At 49.4% G+C, this 23653-nt stretch overlaps 1 protein-coding gene across 7 annotated transcripts; it reads right to left on the bottom strand.

Annotated features, from left to right (window-relative positions):
- Positions 1-312: 312 nt before the first annotated feature.
- Positions 313-3985, bottom strand: LOC126036798 (uncharacterized). Of its 7 annotated transcripts, XM_049797004.1 has the most exons (6): positions 2442-2567; positions 2235-2354; positions 1855-2025; positions 1482-1523; positions 1228-1312; positions 313-1123 (listed from the first exon to the last, which is right to left on the bottom strand). In XM_049797004.1, the coding sequence occupies exons 1-6, from the start codon at positions 2471-2473 to the stop codon at positions 758-760; spliced, it is 816 nt and encodes a 271-aa protein (XP_049652961.1). In that variant the 5' UTR covers positions 2474-2567; the 3' UTR covers positions 313-757. The 7 variants fall into 7 exon arrangements, with proteins under 7 accessions (XP_049652961.1, XP_049652958.1, XP_049652957.1 ...); XM_049797001.1 differs by having other exon boundaries at positions 313-865; positions 1070-1123; positions 1855-3985; XM_049797000.1 differs by having other exon boundaries at positions 1855-2354; positions 2442-3985.
- Between the last annotated feature and the right edge of the window lie 19668 nt (positions 3986-23653).

Here is a 23653-nt window from a genome sequence, read left to right as displayed (position 1 = left end):
CGCTGCCTACCTTCTTCAAGGACGTCAGCAGTTTGATGCTGACGAAGCCCATCTTGTTCTTCTGGACATGTTTCAGGATGAAAGCATCCTTGGCCAGGTTCTCGTCAGAGAGGTGGAATTCCACCTGGGACACAACCCTCCTGGCCAGCTACCAGTCAGGGACGGAGTAGCTGCAGTCCAAGAGATCAGCCCCCAGAACATCGCTCGCAGGACGACACCGTCCTCCCCGCAGAGGGCTGCCAGGGGCTGTCCAAAGAGCGCCCTGCTGCAGCCAGAGCCCGCCTGCCCTGGCGCCTGGGCAGCAGCCGGGGTCCTCCGCAGAGCAAAGGGCCAGGGCAGTCCCATCCTCCTCCTCCTCCTCCTCCTGCTGCTGATGCTGTTCCCTTCTTCTGAAAAGGAACATGGAGCAAGAGCGCGTCAATGGAGACAGCCGGGCCAGCACTCCTGGAGCCTGCCCTGCCTGCAACACGGTGCTGAGCGGTGAGGCAGGATGGGCAGGGAGCCAGCAGCTGGAACCACAGCTCCAGCTCAGCGTCTCCAGCTCGGAGGCTCCTGAGAGCTGGCGTGCCACCGGGACAACCTGTCCCAGCCCTCGCCCTGCCCTCCTCCAAGCTGTGGGCAGCAGGAGAGGCTCTGGGTCCCCGTAGAACCACGTCCAGCAGCTGCTGCCCAGCGGGTGCCCTTGCTCGTCCAGGTGACGTCCTCCCTTGGGGTGCCGCACCTGCATGGCGACACTCAAGGGACAAGTGAGCACAGCTCAACCATTTGCAGGACAATGCGTTTCTTTCCAGAACTCACCTGGTGAGCGGCAAAGTCCCCCAGCTTTGACAGACGGGGCTGTCGGTGGCCCTTGCTTGGGGTGATCCTGCAAGAAGCGGGCTGCGCTTAGAGAGCAGCCCCGCAGCAGAAAGGGCCACCGGCAAGCTGCCACCCGGCACCAGCAGCCTGAGCGCAGCAGAGCTGGGACCCCCTGCCCTCCCGGGCTCTCTGCCCCACCGGGCAGGTTTCCCCCCAGTGCAGCCAGTGAGGATGTGCTGGCATTCCTGGTGCCTCCCCCACCCATTCTCACCTCTGCCTGGTCCTCCATCAGCCTCTCCAGGCTCCTGGCACTGAATGACCTCCACTGGGCAAGAGAGAAGGAGCGGAGGAAGGTGAGCAGCGATGCCTCTGCTGCTCAGCTGGAGGACCAGGGCTCGGGGACAGAGCCCAGACCGGAGAGACACTCACGGCGTGGCGGCGGCTCAGCTCCTTCTCCAGGGGTCTGAGGGAGGGGAGACGGGTCACGCGGGCTCTCTTTGCTCCTCCTGGTGTCCTGTGCACCGGCAAGGGACAGGGAGAGAGCTGGCTGAGCCCCAAGCTGCCCCTTCTCTCCTTTGAGGCAGCTCTGCCCGAGAGCTGCCCGCAGCCGCGAGGGCACCTCTCCCCAGCTAGGGAGATGTGTAGCCCCCCCAGCTGCGCCTGCAGCATCCCCCCCGGCTTACCCCAGCAGTGTGCCCACCCACAGCTCCTTCAGTGCCTGGGAGCTGCAGAAAGAGAGGAGAACCAGCGTCAGGCCCCGCTGCCCCCCAGCCCGTGGGGAAGGAAGGATTCAGGGGCAGGACGAAGCCCTGCGGGGCAGGACAGAGACACTGCCCAAGCCCTGGCTCCCCGCGTCCTGCCAGAGCAGCTGCTTTTGCCCTTCTCTTCTGGGGACCCAAAGGGCACCAGGGGATGCAGGACCTGGCAATGCCCCCATCCCTCCCTGCCGGCGTGCTTCCCGCTCCCTGCCCAGGCTCTGCACGCAGGGCAGAGGATGGCGTGGGCACGGTTGGGAACCTCTCCTGCCCGGCCATGGGACGTGGCACCACGACTCACCCGAAAGCGGCAACGCAGGAGCCAGTGGGCCAGATGAGGATGATGGAGGTCCTGTCCTCATCGCTGCCTTCCTCCTCCTCTTCTTCCTCCCCCGCCGCCTCCTTTCCGCCGCTCAGCACCCACAGCTGGTCCAGGGCCAGGCGGAGCTGTGGGCGCAGGGTGGTGCCACGTCTGCAGAGAGGAGAGGCAGGCGGTGAGCTGGAGGTGGCCTCCTGGGGGTCCCCCCGGGCAGACCCCCGTCCCCCACCTGCCCTTGAGACGGACATCGATGGGTGCATCCAGCACCACGGTCCCGGGGCCTGGGGCTGGTGCCGGGGTGTCCCTGCCCTGGTGCCAGGGCCAGGGGTGGGGGAAAGGCAGCTGGGCTCTGAGGGTCTTACCGCAGCTTGGCGACCACCACTTCCTCCTGGAGGAGGAGAAGGCGCCTCTCGCTCCTCTTGCGGCCCCGGGTCAGCCGCACGTCCGCGCTCAGCACCGGCTCGGCGTCGGTGAGAGCCTCCCTGCAGAGCAGAGAGCGGCGGGCATGAGAAAGGCCGCCGCGGGTCCCGGCCGTGCCCGCGTGTCCCCGAGGCACAGGGAGAGCCCACCTGGAGCCGCAGCAGCAGTTGGCCTGGCCCATCCTGCCCGGGAGAGGAGGACCCTCGCCGTGGACCAAGGACGCGGGCCAGTCGGCGACAGCGGGGATGGGAAGCGAGGTGCCGGTGCCGGCTCAGTGCTGCTCGGCCAGATCCTGCCTCCTCCCAGCGCTCCTGCGTGCCAGCACAGCTCCGTGCTGCTGTCTCTGGTGGCTGTGGGCTCCAACTGACCAACATTCTGAGCCCAAGGGACGAACATTCTGAGCCCAACGGAAAGTGGGCGGGGCACTGGGGGGAGAGTTCTCTCCAGTATGGCCGGCTCTGCCTGGCACTGGGGAGCCCCGGCCGGGCTGGACGGACCCAGCAGAGGGGAAGGACCACCTACCTCCACCTGTTGCCAATGCTTTCCCTGCTGCAGCCCGGGGTGCACTTGGCCGCCTTTGCCCCAGGGGCACTTTTCTGGCTCGAAATCGGTCAACTTGGCGTCCACCGTGAGCCCAGGTGTCTGCACAGCTGCTTTCCAGCTGGGTGTCCCCCAGCACTTACTGGTGCAAGGGCTTGTTCGTCCGTGCCCAGGTCTCCAGGACTTTGCTCTTCCCCTTGTTGAACTACATGAGGTTCCTGTCAGCCCCTTTCTCCAGCCTGTCAAGATCCCCCTGATTGACAGCAGGACCCTCCGGCGCGTGAGCCTCTCCTCCCGCTTGTGTGCCACAAGCTGCCAGCTGCCCGAGGGTCCACTCTGCCCCATCTCCCAGACCAGGGAATGTGAACAGGTCCGATGTGGGGCAGCGCAGGGGGGCAGACATGCACTTTGGTAGGCCATCACTTGTCACAGGAGGTTCAGAAATTTAGGGGGAAAATCCGTATTGGTTTGGGTATTGTTTACACAGTGCTTCCCCTTTGTATTCCTGCAAGCTCTTAAAAGGTGTTCAAAATGTCTCCTTTGTCATTTGAACGTCACAGCTCTTCACAGTGCTGATGTTGCGTGTAACATTGGATCGGGTTGTACTCTCGCATAGATCGTTAGGTAGTATGGAGCCGAGATTATTAGGTAGAAGATAGCAGATTATCTGCATTAATTGTGCTAACGCCAGCGACAGGAGGTTGCGTCTAGCTCTTGAGCCGAAGGATGAAAATCCAAGGTGTCTATTGAACTCAGTGGGCTATTGACCAGCAGAGTGAATTCACCACGTTCAAAAAAGAAAAGGTACATGAGAAAGGCCTATTCCATCTTGACTGCTACAATGCCTGTTTTTGTGAAGATAAATTATCCATGCCCCTCCTGCCACCCCCTTCCAAAAAAAAGGATAGAGAAAAAAGATTCAACTGCTAGAGCAATGGGGATTTTAATAGCCAAGTAAATTTCCCTAGATCATTCCCATTCAATGAGCCACTTTGTCTGCCTCTACTTGGTACCAACAGAAGACTCTACCTGTGCCCTGCTATGGAAGATGTAGAATTCCTCTCTGATCCAGAACTTTCCACCTACAAGCAAAACCGTGGTGAAGTTTTCCTCCACCTCAACCACCCCCTGGTGCCTCTTCCCCAGGGAAAGTCTTTCCTCTCTCACTCTGTGATCATAGCTGGTCACGGGCAGTGCAAGCCCCAAGCCTCAGCCACCGCCCGAGGCCACCAACCCCCTTTAGCCATAAGCAAGCTCTCAAACTCCTTTTTGGCTGCAGGAGAAGCATTGTTAGTAGAAATGGACGCACACGGCACAGTCTATTCCAGAATAGCCACAGCGGTTAAAAGCTTTCCGTGTCCTGGATTGGTGGTTTTTAGGACCAGCTCCTGGGTGCTGTTGCACGAGGCTAGCGATAGCTCTATTTCATGCAGGTAATTCAGGCTTAATCCTTTGTCCCCACAGGCCCAGCAGCACAGAAAGTCACCGTGGGCTGTGTTTGAGCAGCCCGCTCCACTGGACTTGTGGCAAATGGCCGCATCCCTGCTCTTCTGTTGTCCGCGTAGGGTCCTGGTCAATACAACAAGCTATTTTCCCTGGAAATGACCATCGTGGCTAAAGACAGACTCCTCCTTGTGGACGCCAGCCAAGCTGTGGGAACGTCTCTGGCACCCATGCTGTGCCAGCTTTCAATCCCCAAGAGGCTGGAACTGAGGTGCGTCCAACAGGAAGAAAATTTGCAATTGTTACTGAAAGAGGGGAGCGACCACCGGCACTGAAGAGCCATTCATATCCTGCCGAAAGCCACAGGGAAATGCAAGGTGTGGTGAGCTTAGGCAGGAATACTCCTGTCCGAGGAGCAGCACACTTGGTTACTAAGGCTTTATCACACTTGGGTGATAAGGCTTTATCCTCGGCTTTGCCGCTGTGCTGACCGCTGTGGCTGCTGCCTGTTCTTTCCTGCCATGCTGGCTGCACCCACCTGTGGGGCTGTCCTTGGGAAGGGCACCAGAGCCGAGAAAGCCCCTGGGAGAGGGGCGGGGAGAAGCTCTTCTCCAGAGATTTGCCAGAAGCTCTCCAGAGCATCCCTTTTCCAGCCCATGAGATGCTCTGTGTGACAAGGGAAGGTGCCTGTCGGTCCAAGGGATGAGGCCCTGCAGGGCTCCCATCAGGGTCCTTTGACCTACCCATCTTCCAGGGGCTGGGGGTCTCACGAAGGGCAGAGCCCTGTCCCCCACCTGCCGCTGGGACAGACATTGGTGCATCCAGCCATTAAAACCTGCCGAGGCCAGCTAACTAGGAAAAAGAGAGGAGCCACACTGCGCATGCCCAAAGGGCGGGCACTATGTCAAGGATAATGTAAATAAGTATATGATTAGAACAATATAAGCTTGCCTTGCTGTAGGTAACGGTATGCTCACTAGGAGGAACTACCCCCCCCCCGCCCCGTGCATCCAGCGCTGCAATAAAGAATGCCTGCTTTCTAAAACTCCAAAATCGAGCCTCAGAGTGTTTCTTCAAAGGGATCCTTCATTGTGCATGATCAGGTGTAGGCAGTGCTAAGATAATCAGTTGCAATTATTTTTGCGTATATGTGTACTAATCTGATTAATATGCAATTAGTTATTCTATATAACCTGTTAGTGCTAAAGCTGATACGGTATGCACGCTAGGTGGAACTATACCCCGTGCATCCAGCGCTGCAATAAAGAATGCCTGCTTTCTAAAACTCCAAAATGAGTCTTAGAGAGTTTCTTTGACCGGCTTTTCGGTATCATTATAGAATAAGTAATTGCATATTAATCGAGTATTAGTATACATATACATAAAAATGATCGCAACTGATTTTCTTGGTACTGCCTACATCCGATCATGCGCAATGAAGGATCCCTTTGAGTCGAAGGGCTGCTTTTGCGACCACCGACTCATTGAAGTTCTTGCTGGCTGTCCTTGAAGTCTTTATTCTTGTCCTTGTTCTTTGATCTTGAAGCTTAATGCAGTTTCAATCACATGTGGTCAGATTTCAGCATTGTTCTCATCTAGCAAACAGGAACATCACATCATAAGAGCAAAGAACTGCAAAACTTACGAAGATTTACTAGGTAATCACTTGACTACACTCTTGTAATTATCTCCCCAGTTACCCTTTGCCTCTTGTTTCAACCATAATGTTAATGCATGATCATTTATCAAATCTCACTTAGACAGTCATCTAGCAGCAAACCAGTTTTCATCGAAGGTACAAAATACTAAAACCATAAAAGTTTGAACAAACCACATGAAATGTATGGACATATGCTATCAAGTTCAGTTATACACATTCGATTTCCAAAGTTCTTCCCCCAAACTATTACCGGGAGTCGCTTGTCTCGCACAGTTTCTATCGGGTTGAAGTTCCCCCGCTTCGAATTAAAGGTCCAGTGTTCTTTTCTTCTACAGCACATGCCCAAGGCGGGGGGTGGGGGGGGTGGGTAAGTCTTTTGGTCGTGAACTGAGTCGGTGGTCTGATCTGCCCCCGCTGCCTTTACCTTTCCTCCGGTTATCCAAGATTTTTGCTGACTTTGTGCCTGTTAGCAATTTTTCAACTTCTCGGCACCTCCTGGTGTAATAAGTAATTATAGGTAATTTGCTGATCAAAGAAGTTAAGCAAGGGAAACGAACTTGTTACACCAGATGCGAGAACATCCTGTTTTGACAAGAAAAACTTACCTACAATGTTATTTACTACCGTGAGAACGGAACCTTACAGTCTAGCAGTTGTTTAAAAAAAAATGATATTGGGCTGCAGTATTCTGATACCATGACAACCTATATCCTTGTTTAAATTTATGTAAAATATGTAAGCTTTTGATATACCTTGTGAATTTACCAAAAGTGAGCATAAATCCTGAGGAAGTCACGATTACGGAAGAAGGCGAGGGATGTACTGAAGATGGGAGACCGACCTCGGTGAAAATAAAAGAGACTGCTCAGCTTGCCTAATTTTGCGAGCCTTGGTGGAGCTGCGACTCCCCGGCCGCCCAGCGCGCTGCTTTGTTTTCCTACCTTAATAAATATATAGTGAATACAATTTGAACTCGATTTGTTTCAATTCAAATATAACGCTATAAAAGAAGCTGTCTTGTTTTTCATGGCGCGCATTGTGGTAGAGCAGAAGCTCCCCGTGTGCCAAGCACTGTTTGCTTGCCTTTATTCATTTAATAAATTGTTAACTTTGTTTGGAATCCTGTTTGGGACTAAATTCATTTATAACAGTGACTCCTTTGGAATCCAGTAAGATGAAGGCTTGCTGCACCTCTGCTGAGAGAAGCCTCTTGACTGAGGTGAGCACCATTGCAGCCCTTCGCCGCTCTTCTCGGCATCTGCTCCCTCCCTCTTTCGGTTTTTTTTTGGTTTTTTTTTTGGGGGGGGGGGGGCGGGGTTTGAGGGGCCGCAGGGCCGGCTCCTGGGAGAAGCTGCTCGAAGCTCCCCCGGCTCGGAGCCGGCCCCGCCTCTGGCCCAGGCCGAGCCCCTCAGCGACGGCGGTAGCGCCTCTGGGAGAAGAGATTTCCGAAGGGGAACGCCCCGTGAGGGAGTCGGGGGAGTGGGACGTGAGAGGAACCCCTCTGCGGATCCCGAGGTCAGGGAAGGAGGAGGAGCGGGGGAGGAGGGGATGCCCCCGCAGCCCGCGGGGAGGCGGCAGGCTGTCCCCCCCAGCCCGTGGAGGGGAGCGGGGGAGCGGATGTCCCCCAAAATGGCCGCGGCTCCCGCGCTGGAGCAGGCTGTGACGGAAGGACTGCACCCTGTCTGTGGAAGGGACCCGCGCTGGAGGAGTCTGTGAGGAACTGCAGCCCGCGGGAAGGACCCACGCTGGAGAAGTTGGGGAAGGGCTGTCTCCCGCGGGAGGGAGGGAGGGAGCCCAGGGCGGAGCAGGGGCCGAGCGCGGAGTCCTCCTCCCCCTGAGGAGGAAGGAGCGGCCGAGACAAGGGGTGAGGAGCCGACCCCAGCCCCCGTCCCCGTCCCCTGTTCCCCTGCGCCGCCGGGGGGAGGAGGTGGAGAGAACGGGGAGTGGAGTTGAGGCGGGAAGGCGGGAGGGCTCCCCGGGGGGAAGCTGTTCTCAGGCTGGGTTTTGCTTCCTCGTAGCCTTGTTGTGACTTGATGGGTAGCAGATTACAGGGATTTGGTTTCTTCCCCAGGTTGAGCCTGTCTTAAGTGGGGAGTGACCCCTCCCTGTCCTTCAACTTGATGAGCTGTAAGGCAGGTATTCTGTTCTTGAGCGGTGGGGGGGGAGGAGATCTGACTGAAGGGTGCTAATTGTACTTTGTCAGTGGAGCTAGACTTGCAGATGAGGATGGGTTCTCTGAATGACATGCAAGAGGCGCCTGGCGACTCTTGGAAAGAAATGTACAAAGACCATCCCTAGAAATATTTTGGCATTTGAACGTCTGCTGGGAAAAGTTGAAATTTCAGCAGAAAAGAAGTATGTTTTTTGGATGCAAGTCCTTCAGTGATCTCTCAAGTCTGTAATTTAAGCACTAAGAAACTCAACGATTAATATTGTATGGATTTGGTGCTTTGTTTTGTGGTTCGTTCTTTGGCTTGAAATACAGCCACGCCACTACATGCTAAGCTATAAGTGAATGTGGAGAGGATGGTTTTTACTGAGATGTGAAAACTCCCTGTTCTGTAACCAAATCTTTTTATGGGAAGCATTGTGGTCTTGGGCTTGGAATGAGCTGAAAGGTAGTGCTTATTTCCACTTGGAGCTTTCTTTTGGGTTTTCAGGCTTAATCCCAAACTGGTGGTGATGCAAAGGTGAAAAGTTCAGAGAGCATCTTTGTTTTGCAGACTGCTGAGAGGCTGGACAGTAGGCCTAGGAATGTGTTTTGCTGACTGTCTGGTTTTGCATGGTCTAAATGACAGAACTGCTTGTGGAACACCGTTATCGGTGGGCTGACCGGCAACCTCAAGGAAAGGCCAAAGCCGAGGATCCTCAGTGACCCTAGACCTCCTGAAGAAAGCTCAGCGGATGAACTACCAGCAGTGGACAGTCCTGAGGCATTGGTGAAAACATCTTTCAGGTCTGGCGGATATGAGCTTACTTTGTTTATCCTCGAGAGGATATGCTTTTAAGATTAAGTCTGCAGCGTGGGTTTGGTGGGAGAAATCAGTCCCGAAGGATTCCGCGGTGCTGCGTATCTGTACTGAACAAGAGTGAAAACAGAGGTCCATAAATAATACTGGCTGGACTTGTCCTTTACTTCTCCAACCTCATTAGCCTTCCCAAAAGGTGAAGAACTAGACAGATATAAAGTCTGTAAGTAGTCAAAATGGTCAGGAAAGACAGCTCATTCTAGGAAGATGTCTTTGAAGGTTGGCACTGTTTCTTCTGAAAGTGGTTTAGTGATGAAGACTTGCGCTTTAGGTCAGATGATGTGCTTTATTGATGCGAGGGAGAGCTAACCCTCTTCCTGTTGATGTGATGTCTTGAGAACTGTCTAGCATTAATTTATTTTGCCAAGGAGAAGGATTCTGGCCAGGGGCTTGCAAGCAAGCGGTCGCTGCTGTTGTAAAGTGCGTGATAGATCCTACCTCTTACTTAATCATGTGGACATACAGTTGTCCGATGTTTCTTGGAGGCATGTTTTCTGAAAAAGATTTTCTCAAAGTGAGGTAAACTGGAGAAGCCGAGTGATCTTTGACCAAAATGTGAAAATCGGCGTGCCCAGCAAAAGCGGAGCGAGTGGCAGAATTTATTTTTTCCAAGTGTTTTTCGAGCCTTTTTTTGGTCGCTGTTGAAAACCTATGCTCTACTTTTATAGTAAACACACATGTGTGCAAGCATGAAATGGTTTTTGCTTTGGATAAATTTCTCTTGACTACAGTGATTTTGATTATACCTTAGTCTGTCAAACTTATTTCAGTCTTCGTCTAAGTGTGATTTTGAAGGCGCTGAAGTTCGAGTCGTTGTATTAGGTGGGAATTTCAGATACCTTGTTTATACTGCTTGACATTTAAAAACACGTTACCACAAAGTGAGTTTGTCAGTCTATATAAATGAATCCTGTAATTCCCTGGGGCGTTTTCATCCTTTAATATTTCCATTGAAATGATTCAGGACAAGTGTTTCAGAACCTTTGATGGTTTTCTGGTTTTCTGGTGAGGCGTGGTATTGAATGGCTTTTAAACACTTTGTGTCTCTGGTATTTAAAATGTGTAATTTCAAGAGCTCTAACTCTTTTTCAGCTTTCACTTCTCATACCAGATTCTGGGTACCTGCAGTCCTTAGGTTGCCGTCGTCACGATAATTTCAACCTTTTTATATGGCAAAATAATGTCGGAGCGTTTCAAGTGGCATGATTTGATCATGTGAGTAGGGGTGACTCCTGGAAGCAGTGAGCTTGTACATAGCATGAAGGGTTGGAAAATGTAATTAAGCAAAATAGTTTTGCTCATGCCGTTTAAATGTCTTTATAAACATTACCGAACCTTTGTATTTCAGCAGTAGAGCAATTACTGTACAGTGTGGCATTTTTGGAGGCTTTTATAGATGGGAATCCAAACAAATTGTTGTTACAAAGTAGATTTTAATTGTCTAGTTTCATAAAGAAAGGAAGCCCCGTGCGCGCTTGAGCTGTGCAGGGGAGTGGAAGAGAAGAGGGTACGTTGCAATTACTGTCTAAAGACACGAGAAAATAAAAACACTGTGGTGTTTTTACTGAGTTTGGGATCTTGTTGGTATTATGGTGCAAACTGGGGCTAAGGAGGCAGTGGCAGCTTTTGTATGATGGGCTGCATGTTTGATTCCTCAAGGTCTTCTGTGGGTGGTGATCTTCAAGTGCTTCCGTGACAGAGTTTGCCTGGTGTGCCTGGCAAGCATGGGCTTTCCTTGTTTCTTGTTTACTAAATGGTAGTGGAAGATCTTGCTACCCTGTTGCCTTTTGGGGACTGAAATGTGCTTTCCAAGTTGTCCAGTTCAGCATGTCTTAATTGGGAATCTGTTGGCTGAATCTCAGGGGGTGCGTGGGGCCACGTTGGGCTTGCATGAACTGATTTTACAGAGAGAAAAACCAGGCCTTGCTTTCGAACGTGACTGCTACGAACTGTAAAATCCAGCGACTCCCTTACTAGTTCTGATTGACTGCTGTTGGAGCAGTGTATGGCAAAACTATCCCTTCCATGCACAGCTAGAGAGAGAATGCCTGTCCAGTGTCAAAGGAGTGACGCTTGCTTGTGATTGCGTATCTGTTTATGTGAATACATACAAGCAGCATGAAATCCCAGCTGCCACCTCTTGTATTAGATCTTGTTTTCTACTGTGCGGTACTTATTGTTCTGTAGCTTGGAAAATTCGGAGGAGATCTATGTTTGATTTTGTTCTGCTTCCAGATCTGAGCTTGAAACGCATTTAAACATGGAAGGAGGAATGTGACTATTTCAATCATTTCGGTTGTACTTTTCCTGCGGTAATAATCCATCTTTAAGATGTAAAGCAAAACCCAAATGAAACGAACCCCCTCTCTATACCTCTCTCTATATTGCAGTGAGCAAGCAGTTGTAAGTAATTTTGTGTCTTGACTAGTTCTACTACTCCAGTGCTTAAAATGTAGATTTAAAATCCATTCTCCCTGGCATTTAGTCTTGTTTGCCTAGTAAAGGCAGGGGAGGCCCCAACTTGAATTACATTTGAAAATACAGTGGAATATGGAGAATGGTGGATTATCCCCTTTTGACAAGGGAAAAAAGTACCATGAGACACATAGAAGTGATTAGCTTCTTGGCCCACACTTTATGCAACAAACCCGATATACTGTCTTTCTTTGCACCAATATGCAAGTTCACAATTACAGGGGCTGTGATTCCTTTCTTTTTGAATAGCTGTGCGTGGATCAGCATCCATGTACGCACAATCGTTGGCAGTGGCTGTGGACTGATGCCAGTGTGGAATATTAGGTGGTGGGCGTACAGCCTTGGGAGGGCTGCGTGATCTGGCTGTTGGCTGGAGATGTCAGCGGTTGCTGACACTGAAGCCTGTAACTCGGAAACTCTCTTCCCGGATCTGCTTTTTGATCTGCTTGGTCCCTCTAAAGAGTAGTGGTGCTATTGGTCTTGGTAAGAATTAACAGTGGTAATTACTGAGCTCTTTGGGAGACTGTGTAGTAACTTTACAGGCTGCTTTAGCTTCCGTGTGCTGCTGCCTGGCAGCGCTACCCAAGCAGGCATTTTGATAATGCTGGGCTGGCACCCAGCAGGGGGAGCAGAGAAACCAGGGGCAGTTTGGGTGCTGTTCTCCCAATACCACCTAGAAGTTTGTGGAAGTGCTTTATATTGGAGGATAGGAGAGAAACTGCTGCGTTTGTCCCCAGACTGCTGCCTGGAGTGAACCAAGTCACCAGGGTGGCACTGTTCCAGCGGAAAACTCGATGTGTCCAAGATGTCATCATTTCTGCTAGACTTGTTTGGTTTTGATGTACGGGAGAGACGGGCTGTTCTTTTGAGTCCAAAGACCTGGGACACTGGATTGGGGTGTATGACTGTGGTGGTGCTTATGGGATGTAATGGCTGTGCTGGCTCTTGTGGGAGGAGAGATCCCATGGTACAAGGTGACGGTGACATCCAGGGAGGAGTGGAGATGCTCGTCTGAGACAAAATGTTCAGTGCAAGCTGCCATTCTGTGTGACAGCTGAAGTTGGTCTGGAATCGTGGAGTAGTCCAGCTGGCTCCATCTAGCAGGTGGGGGCTTGGGGCAGCAGTGATTCCAAAGTGACGAGTCAGGGTAGCAGGCAGCTGAACAGTCAGCAGGCGAGGCAAAGACCCTCTGTCCTGTACCAGACAAGCCTTACGGGATACCTGTGTAGCTATACTGAACTAGGAAGTGATATAGATCATCTGTCACTGAGGCCATATGTCCTGGGAACCAGAAAGGCAGATTGAGTTCCTTCAAGGTCAGAGTGTTTTTAAGCTCAAGTCTTGCATGGGTTCTTAATTGCTGTCACCTTTTGTATTGGTTTTGTTTGGCAAGGTTTTGGTAGCGGGGGGGGGTTACAGGGGTGGCTTCTGTAAGAAACTGCTGGAAGCTTCCCCTGTGTTCAAGAGAGAGCGAGCCCATATTAGCCGGCTCTGAGATGGACCCGCCGCCGGCCAAGGCCGAGCCAATCAGTGATAGTGGTAACGCCTCTGTGATAACATTTTTAAGAAGGAAAAAGTTGGGACGGAGAGAAACTGCCGCCGGAGTGAGGAGTGAGAACATGTAAGAGAAACAAGCCTGCGGACACCAAGGTCAGTGAAGAAGGAGGGGGAGGAGATGCTCCAGGCGCCGGAGTGAAGATTCCCCTGCAGCCCGTGGTGAAGACCCTGGTGAGGCAGGCTGTCCCCCTGCAGTCCAGGGAGGTCCACGGTGGAGCAGATCTCCACCTGTAGCCCGTGGAGGACCCCACGCCGGAGCAGGTGGGTTCCCGAAGGAGGCTGTGACCCCGTGGGAACCCCGCGCTGGAGCAGGTTCCTGGCAGGACCTGCGGATCTGTGGAGAGAGGAGCCCACGGAGCAGGCTTTCTGGCAGGACTTGTGACCCCGTGGGGGACCCGCGCTGGAGCAGTGTGCTCCTGAAGGACTGCACACCGTGGAATGGACCCATGCTGGAGCAGTTCGTGAAGAACTGCAGCCCGTGGGAATGGCCCACGTTGGAGGAGTTCGTGGAGGACTGTCTCCCGTGGGTGGGACCCCACGGTGGAGCAGGGGAAGAGTGTGATCAGCCCTCGTCCTGAGGAGGTGAAGCGGCAGAAAATAACGTGTGATGACCATAAACCCCATTCCTGTCCCCCTGTGCCGCTGGGGGGGCTTGGTGGTGAAATCCGGGAGGGTAGTTGTGCCCGGGAAGAAGGGAGGGGTGGTGGGAAGGTGTTCTGAGATTTCATTTTACTTCTCATTACCTTGCTCTGGTTGATTTGTAATAAATTGAGTATGTTTTGCAAATTGAGTCTGTTTTGCCCGTGACGGTAATAGTGAATGATCTCTCATGTCCTTATCTCGACCCGCGAGCCTTTTGTTATATTTTCTCTCCCCTATCCAGCTGAGGATGGGGGAGTGATAGAATGGCTTTGGTGGGCACCTGGTGTTCAGCCAGGGTCAACCCATCACACCTTTCAAAATACTTTGATCTTGAGACTGGTAGCACCCCTGCTAACCTTAATAGCTGCTTTTCCTATGTCAGCTGCAAAGTTTCTTTATCTTTCCAAGGACGGTTTGCTTTGCTTTCCTTATCTGCTCCTGTTCTGCTTTGGGAGTCTTAAATCGCCCTGGCAGCTAATCTTCCTGTCTTTCGGGTTCGGTTGTGAGTGATGTAAAGTGTTGCTCGTGCCAGCTACTGGCCATTTGATCAACAGGATAGAGAGGATGCTGCAGCGCTCCAAATGCAAAAACTTCAGTCACAGCACCGCGTGCTGGGAGTCAGCCCACGAGGCTCAATCATGTGGGTCAAGGTGGCACCAGTGCGAATAAGGGGTATGAGCCGGCCTTCCCCCTACCTTGCCTGAGTCCTAGCAAGAGCCCATCTCTAGTGACCTGGTGGAGAGGGACCTACAGGACTCCTTTAGCACCTCTCATGTTTTGACACTCTCTGGGCAGCACCGAAGCTTGGCTGTAGCTACCTAAGCTAGTATGCGAGGTCTGAAAATCAGAGAGGGAGGTGATGCTCTGCGGGAGAGCTGTGACCATGACTGCCGAAGAACAGGAGTTGAGGGCTAGTCGTGGGGTAGAATAAAGCCCGCCTTCCCTCCCAGGTCTCAGTATTTGTTTATTGCCTTTTTCTTTTGGATTTTCTTCTTGTTTTTTTAAAGAACACACAAAAATGAGAGATGAATCTCACTTGCCCTAACTTGTTAAAAAAAAAAAAAGACATTTTCTCCTTGTTTTTTGTACCCATCTACTGCAGATTCAGGTCTCGCTAAACATTAAAATGTAAGCAGTCTCTCTGAAAACCACCCTTCTCAAGATCTTTTTCAATCCAGACTTGTTATTAGGCACTTTAGTTGGATTAAACTTAAATTCATCGGTGTATTCAAACCTGTTGCTTCTTCCTGTTCTTTATTGGTAGTCATTATGACGAATAAGAAGGGAAAAGTGTTCTGTTCATTAAGGAAATGGCTCCCATATCATTTGTCTCTCTCGTCTCTTCTTTTAATTGTGCCTCCCATCTAGGTGCAAGTCATGCTTTGTGAGAGCTGTGCACTATTTTCTTGGTAGATTGAGTTTTATGAGTCAGAGGGGGAATGATCAGAGGAGAAAGAGATTTATCCCAGTTACTGTTCAAAGGCTGCATTCTCTCTCTCTTTGCGTATATCGACAGGGGTCAAGGAGGAAGGTGTTCTTTCAGGCAGTTGAAAGAGAAATGGACTTGTCTGTCTTTTGGGTTGGGGTTTTTTTTGGTGCCCCAGTGTTCTTGTTCTTCATAGGGTAGATGTATTACTGATGACAAGCAAAGCCAGAGATTCTGTCCCTGTAAATATCGGACACATGAAAAGACCCAAGTTGAGAAATTCAGATGGACTGTGGGTGTCCTAACAGAGCTGTGCCTCAGAAAGGCAGGGAAGAAATCCACTTCCAAGATGGGAATGAGAGTTTGAGCTGAAGCTCCATGGCTAAAGAAAGTCCTGGTAGTAAAGAAGTCCTGCTTTGAGGACTGCCCAATGCCTGTCCTTGACCACCCTTCTCTGCCTGACGTACGTCACGTGAATCTGGTACCATAATAAACTCTGAGCATTTGTTTTGCAGCTGTGCAAGGCTTCCAGGTCTGTCTTTGTAAGCATGCAGATCACCCCCAGTCCTTGACATGGATGATGGTACCCCCACCACACACAGAGGACAAACATATTTTTAAATCCAGATGGTGGTATACCTCTCCAACCACGTGAGTCTCAAACGTCCGTGCAGCACTCCTGTGGGCATACAAGGCTGTTCCTGGGTCTGTGTTTAGTTGCTTGGCTTACCGAAGTTGCTAGCCCAGTCTTCCTTGCAGGTTTTCAGAAGAAACTGTATATGGTCAGGGAGTTGTATATAGGAAAAGACACTAACTTAAGGATAGCCTTTATTGTGATAAGGAAGTGTTTAATAATGCACTACATAGTTGTCTCCACCATGAGCAATTAAAAGCCTCTAGATACTAATATCAAACTGGGATGCCTTGCAATTCCTGTTGACATAATTTTTAGCCTGGTTTCCTAAGGAAAACTGGCTATCCTTTTCCAAAGGAAATTGCTGTATATCTCTCAGTCAGCCTTCCCCTTAAGTTCTTAAGCATAGCTGAACCTGATCAGTAGCTTAACAAAATGGTAGGCATCTCAAAGGTATTGTTGTGGTTTAACCCCAGCCAGCAACTAAGCACCACGCAGCTGCTCACTCACTCCCCCTCCACCCATTGGGATGGGGGAGAAAATTGGGAAAAGAAGTAAAACTCGTGGGTTGAGATAAGAACGATTTAATAGAACAGGAAGGAAGAGACTAATAACGATAAGGATAACACTAATAAAATGACAACAGCAATAATAAAAGGATTGGAATGTACAAATGATGTGCAGTGCAATTGCTCACCACTCGCCGATCGACAGCCAGCTAGTCCCTGAGCAGCGGCTCCCCCCCGCAACTCCCCAGTTCCTATACTAGATGGGACGTCACACGGTATGGAATACCCTGTTGACTACTTTGGGTCAGCTGCCCTGGCGCTGTCCTGTGCCAACTTCTTGTGCCCCTCCAGCTTTCTCGCTGGCTTGTCATGAGAAGCTGAAAAGACCTTGACTTTAGACTAAACACTACGGAGCAACAACTGAAAACATCAGTGTTACCAACATTCTTTGCATGCTGAACTCAAAACATAGCACTGTACCAGCTACTAGGAAGACAGTTAACTCTATCCCAGCTGAAACCAGGACAGGTATTTAGTTCCTCTCTGCTTTGTGAAAACTGCTGGTAGGATAAGAAAGGGTCCCAGTGAAGGAATGGATAGGAGAGAGAGAAGCTGACTTCCCAGAGTTGCTGTCTGGCTGAGCAGTGCTAACATTGTCTCTATGTAATCAGCACATCTGTAGCTGTGAAGGAGGCGCCATATGTGACCACACAAGCAGGCAGGGCACTATTTGGAGGAAAAGCCCAAGGAGAGCAGAGCAGCAGGAGACACAGCAGATCAGAGAATGTGTTGCTGTGGGGAAGGTAGGAAAGCTGTAAAGCACAAGTGCCTAAGAAAGCAGTCACAGCTTGTGCTGCAGCTTTGAGTACTCGAAGTGCTGCTAATGAAAGGTACATTTGTCACTACTGTTATGCTATAAATCGTGTCTAATCACCCTGGTGGAGTGGACCACATCTCTTATTTGGGTAGATGAAGTGAATTCTATGCCATGACCCCCTGGCCTCTTGGCATGTGGTGACACCCAGTGTGGTCTTTCTGTGCACATGCAGAGGTCGAGGGTTTCCTGATGTGAACTGACTGTCCTGGCGTGTCACCTAATGGGGAGGAGCAGCTGGGTTTTCAGGCAGAATGGCACTGGAAAGGGGCTGGTGGCCACCTGGCCTATTCCTCCAGCCTGCAGCTTACCCTTGAAGGGCACTTGGGAGGAGGGGAATGTGGGCTCTTGTTCTGGCAGTCTGTGCATGTCCTGTGGTCCATAAGTTGCTCATCCTGTTATTGAATTAAGGCTGTCATGGTGTATATTTGATTCCCAATGAGAAAAGGGGATAGTGGCTTTCTTAGTCTTGGCAGTCAGAGAGAGTGTGATGAGCTGAGCTAAGTGTCTTTGATGAATTGCTGAAGCTTTGAGTTCTTTAATTTGCATAAGCAAGAAGCATTAAGAAGGCACTCCAAAGGAAATTCCTATACAGTTTCATCTGCTTTTAAATGGCTGGCTGATGGCAATGAAGTTACGTGGTACGTTGTACTGTGATGCTTTCCTAAAAGATGTGGTAAAACATTCTCCAGATCCAATCCAATCAAGGACAGATTTGGTTTGGCTTTGAGACCACAAAACCTGCAAGTAAGAGTTCAGGAATATTTTGAAGGGAACAACAACAATAGCAATCATGCAATGACCCAAAATAATCTTAAGGCTGATGGATAAGAGCTTAATCTTTGCTAAGGTCCTGCGTTTCTTCTTTGTGTGAAGAGCTTTGAAGGAGGAGGAAAAAGGGATACTTAGCTCCAGTTAATTGAGTATGACAATCAGATCTGGAGAGAAACCTGTGTTCCATCTTGGGAAAACACTAGCCATTTATGCATTGAAAGATCAAATTGAGATTTGTTTTTTTGATGAAACCCAAGAGAGAATCTGTTCTAAACATTTACCTGGGACACATTGGAAATCCCCATACCTGTTGCAGGTGTCATGCATCCAATGGATTGAATTGTTGATTCCCCCAGGAATGCTATGACTACCAGCTATGGGTTGCTTGGAGTTCCCTGTTTACACTCCCTGCTCTGTGTATCTCTCTGTTGACCCTGTGCTTTCTGGTGAAGGTTTTGTCTGGTTTGCCTCCCCATGCAGAATGTTTTTTTGTAACTGCTGTATTTTGCTGGAGATTCTTTTGCCAGAAATTCTAAAGTCCAGCCTATCAGTGCCTTTGCAGATAGATAGCAAGGTGTAGGTAAGCTGCCGTGAACTGTCAACACCCCTTACCCACCTAACTTGCTAGTGGCTGTTCTTTATCTGGTTTTTGCCTGTTAGGCTGCCAACTGGCAATTTCTAGAAACTCTTTTATGTAATAGAAGGGTCTAATTTGGAAATTATCGCACTATCCATCTGAGTACTCAGCACATGCTGATGTCAGAGCCGCTGTGCCTGTAGTTTGCAGATGGGGACAATTATTTGTAGTTGTAATAATTTTTGGATCTGAATCTACTGAAGTGTTCACAGCGAGACTGCTAAAGCTATCATGTGTTAGCTGGTTTCCACGTGAACTTTAAAAATGGATCTAAACTTTATAAATTGACTCCGGTTGTTTTGAAACCAGGCCTGTAGTTTAAATTTGCTGTCAGTGCAGCACCAGTACTCTGGCAAAGAGCAATCTTGTATCTTCTTTTGGTGGAAAGGCCTTTATTCTGAGGTGTGGCAATTGACCCAGGAATGTGGGGCTTTGGGTCCCCATTTGTGCCCAGGGCTTCCTTCTGTTACGTATGTAGCTTTGATCTGTCTCTTCTTTCATGTGAGCTCTTGCAGTTCCTTGTCAGAGCAAATTTTCTCTCAGCTCAGCTGAGAAAGGGCTAGACCTGAAGGTGTGTTTCTTTTAAATGACAGCTACTGAAGAGCATTTCCTGTGCAAAGGAAAACTCTCAGAAGCTTCTTTTGCTTCCTCTTAAATGATGTGCGCAAGCAGCATTTAGATCCGTGTGAGCATCTGTAGTTGGAGTTTCTAAGAAGAAGGTAACATTTCTCTTTCCAGTACTTGGAACCTCAGGACTGATTTTTGTCATGTAATTGTCACCAATAGTATCTGCTCCTGAATCAAAAAGATGCTTGTTATCCTTCCGGCTGCTTGTAGCAGTTACAATTAAGTCTGCCCTAATTCCAAGCAGTATTACTCATAATAAAGTAATACTCAGATTCATTCTGAAGATGTTGAGAAAGTTGGATTCCTCTTCTGGCACTGTACCTCCTTGTGAGAGTTTCTTCGCTTCCTAAAGAGTTTTAAAGTTGCTTCTAATATAATTACCTGCAGTGTGTGCAGTACTTGAGTAAAAGAATGAGAGAGTGTAGTAGTGTAAATGGGGTGGGCCAAAATTGGTGTAAATTGGCATAAAACTCAGTTGACTTCTGTGGAGTTATACTGATTTACTGCAGGTGAGTGTGTGGCTTGGTATTTCAAAGCAGTGCTCGTGCACTGAAACGTGCCTCTTTGTTGATTAATGTTGGAAGTCTGCTAAACTTGGCAGAGTGTTTTTGCTGAATCATGAGCGATGCTGTTGAATGATGTGTTAGTCAAAGTGGCCTGGGCTAGATACAGCAAATTCCCATCTGTGGAATGCCCACTGGCTTTCACAAAAACTCCGGGAAGCTCGCAGACTTGGAATGAGTATGGCCTTTAATTGGGCTTTGCGTGTTTGTTCATTGCATTAGTTCTCAGAAAAAACCCAAAAGTGCTTAGTGCTTTTCTGCTTTATAATTTGTTATATAATATAAATAATTGTGTTATCCTGATACATCAGCTCTTCTGCTAGCAAAACTGTCTTAATTTCTTACAAAAACTGCTGTTTGGTATCAACAGAATACAGGCTCCTTAGTTTTGTGTTGCAGCAGAATATCAACCGTATTACTCTCTTTTTTCCAAACTCATTTCATTTTTTTCTGAATTGAGGTTAAACTCAGATTTGTCATCTTCTGTATGTCATTCTTTTTGAAGCAGCGGTACAATAATGAGTGAAAATTTTATAATAGCAGAAATTGATTCAATCTATTTTACACAGATCAGTTTCCGCCCTGGTCGCCCGTGCCCCAGCATGGCTGCGTTATAGCCTATGCAACTGTGGTTTGTGCTGTTTAACGTTAATGACCTGGATGATGGGGCGCAGCGCAAAAGAGGGGGTGTGTTTGGTAGACCTGGTGGGTGTGTTGCCATCCAGAGGGACCTCCACAGGCTGGAGAACTGGGCTGAGAGGAACCTCATGCAGTTCAGCAAGGGGAGGCACAAAGTCCTGCTCCGCGGCAGGGAAAAACCCCATGCCCCAGTATGTGCTGGGGGCTGACTGACTGGAAAGCAGCTTTGCTGAGAAGAAGCTTGGGGTCCTGGCGGACAACAACTTAGACTATGAGCCGGCAATGTGACCTTGCAGCAAAGGTGGCGGCCAACAGCATCCTGGGTGGCATTAGGAAGAGCGTCACCAGCAGGTCCATCTTCTGCTCTGCTCAGCACTGGTGAGGCCACATGTGGAGTGCTGGGTCCAGTTCTGGATTCCGCAGTGCGAGAGAGACAGGAACATACTGGAAAGAGTCCAGCAAAGGATCATGAAGAGACTGGAGCATCTGACATGCAACAGGAGGCCAGGAGAGCTGGGACTGCTCAGCCTGGAGGCAAGAAGGCTTGGGGGAAGCTTATCAATGTAAATACCTGACGGAAGGGAGCACACAAGATGGGGACAGGCTCTTTGCCATAGTGCCTAGTGACAGGACAAGAGGCAGAGGGCAAAAATGGAAATTCAGGAAATACCATTCAAACATAAGAAGCAGCTCTTTTTTTTTTCTTAAGTGGTTATTGGGTTGGATTTGTTGTTGTTTTGGTTTTTTTTTTACTGTGAGGTGTAGCCAGACACTGGCAGAGGTTGTCCAGAGAAGTTGTGGAATCTCCATCCTTGGAGATATTCAGAACATGATGAGACGGAGTCCTGGGCAACCTGCTGTAGCTGACGCTGCTTTGAGCAAGGGGGTTGGACGAGATGATCTCCAGAGGCCCCCTCCAGCCTCAGCATTTCTGTGATTCTGTAGTGGGAACAGCGAAGCTGAATTATCACCCTGTGAGTAAAATCCTAGCATCTGATCTGCATTGCGGATCTGTTGTCTGCATTGCAGATTTTTGTTGCATTGTCTGCACGCATCTGCTGGGTGGAACTCCCTCCAACATCAGTATGAAGTAGAGGTCTGCAGTGCAGATTGACAGCTGGGATTTTTCTCTGGAGCATTTCCCCATCTGTGTTTGAGACAAACCAGGATAACATTTTCACTTTTTTCCTCTGTAAACGGAGTGTTTTGTGAGTTGAGTGTTCCATAGAGAAGTTTATTAAAAGGCAAGCTTCATCTCCCAGTCCTCGAAAAAAAGTGGCACTGAGTTCACAGCTCAGATGCTAGGAAAGAGGAAACTCATGTGACAAGATACTAATACAGGTCTGCAAATGTAATTTAAATTTGTCTGAACAAGTTTCCTCTAAGAAGGGAGGGGAGGTGCAAATGACAGAGACAACTTCCATAGAGAAGCAGTGAAAACTTTTTTATCAGTTCATTGTGAGTTGGGTAATGGTCTTAGTGAGATTATCTGTAGCCTTAGCAAGCATTAGTTCATTTCCAGGGTCAGCCAAATGCTTTGATCTGTTTTGAATCCAAGCCTGGTCGCAGAGGTTGCTGCTTGTTGCTTCTGCAGAAGCATTTCTGGGGGTCCTGCTGAGCTTTCTCTAGGTCTTAAAAAGTGCTGCTTAAATATTGATCTTTGCAGAGATACTAGACTAAGGTGGCATCTATTTTTAACCAGTACTCTCTACTAATGTTGATGTCAACAGAGAACTTGGCCTAAAATACTACATGAGAAATTTTCCAGTGTATTTCCTCCAGCCCTGAGATAAGACAAAGTGATAGGAAAGCAAATAAGCCTGTTCTCTTATTAATCTTTCAATTGCTGAATTTCTGTGTCTGTTGATGTGCAAAATGTGATTATACTTTTCCTTTGTCTTGTCAAAGGTGAAGTCATCTTAATGACACTGCTCTGTCCACAGACACTTTCTTGGGAACTACCTGTTAAATACTTTCAGTAGCTGGCTTCTAAAATTCTCTGGTTTTGTTTGGTTTTGTTGGCCCAGGCATGGCCTCAGATGTGAGACCAGATTCTCTGCCAGTTTTATCCCTGCAGTTTTATCAGAGTACCTGCCTTTAGCAGGGCTGTACCAGTATATGCCTAAGGCAACTAAGATGTCACAAGCTGAATGGCATTAGCTAATGGAGTGCAATTCAGATGGAGAGCAAGGTAATCAATCAACCAGTTCTCTGTTCTCTTCTGAGTGCCTTCATACTTCTGTGGGAATTTCAAGGACTCTGGTGATAGAAACAAAGCACCAGAAGCTAACTTGACTCAAAATTTCAGATGGGTAGCATGAATAGCGACCATCTGTGGTTTGTTTTTTTGGTTTTGAACAGGAGATCTTTTCTGGAGAGGAGGTGAAAGAAACAGGTTTGCTATGTGACCACTGGCTTTGTTGAACTCTGAGACAAAATGCTGGCTTTTGAGGGGCAAGTATGTGCAAATTTTAGAGTAAGTCCCCATGGCTGTAGCTCTGGCTAGACAACTGCACCCATGTTCATGCTGTTTGACATCCCCAGTACAGAAAGGCTGAGTGCTGCGAGGGATCCTTGCTATTCCACAGCACCTGACTACGGTCTGCCTAGTCTTGGAGAGCATTTGTGCCATACTTGACTTCTCTGTAACCATGCGGACCCCAGGGCCACCTCACTGTTACCTTTGTCAATGGCTCTGCCCCATGTCCTCCTTGGCTGTTCTCTGGTGACCACGGAGGGATTATTTTTCAGTGGGATGTTACTAGCAGGACAGGAAAGGCAGGAGGGGTTCAGCTGTTTTGTGAGGGACAGCCAGAGCTGCAGGTAAGAGAGCTGAGGTGACCTGCGGTGACCTCGTCGTGGTCATGGATAACCAGCTGGTTCACATGCAGGGGTCTAGCTCCTGTGCCAGTTTTATGTTGTTGCATTGTGAGATTTTGCGTGATATTTTTTAAAATTTTTTTTGGGTTTGTTTTTTTTGTGATTCTTACTGAACCAAGGCCTGTCACCTCAGGCTGTTTCTGGCAGTGTGACACCAGCATCCCTTGACAGGACTGGATTTGCAGGGCTCGGCTGTGGGCTACATGAGCTGGCACAAAGTCTGGAGTAGTGCCAGGTCTGGGATGAGCTGCCCAGTCCAGAAGGAGAGGGTTGTGGTCATCATCCTCTGTCTGCACCAAACTCACATTACCCTGTGGCCTTCCTTGCTCGGCACCCGCCTGTTCAGTGTCAGCATTGGAGCGTGCAGGTGTGTGAAACTACAGCCCTCTGGCTTGTCCTCGACTTAGCGATGAAACTAACAGTCGCTTTCTGACAGAAGGCCATCCTTGGCT

Source organism: Accipiter gentilis, unplaced genomic scaffold (assembly GCF_929443795.1).
Source record: "Accipiter gentilis unplaced genomic scaffold, bAccGen1.1, whole genome shotgun sequence".
NCBI lineage: Eukaryota > Metazoa > Chordata > Aves > Accipitriformes > Accipitridae > Astur > Astur gentilis.
Note: the sequence above shows the minus strand (reverse complement) of the source record. Positions and strands in the feature narration are given on the sequence as shown.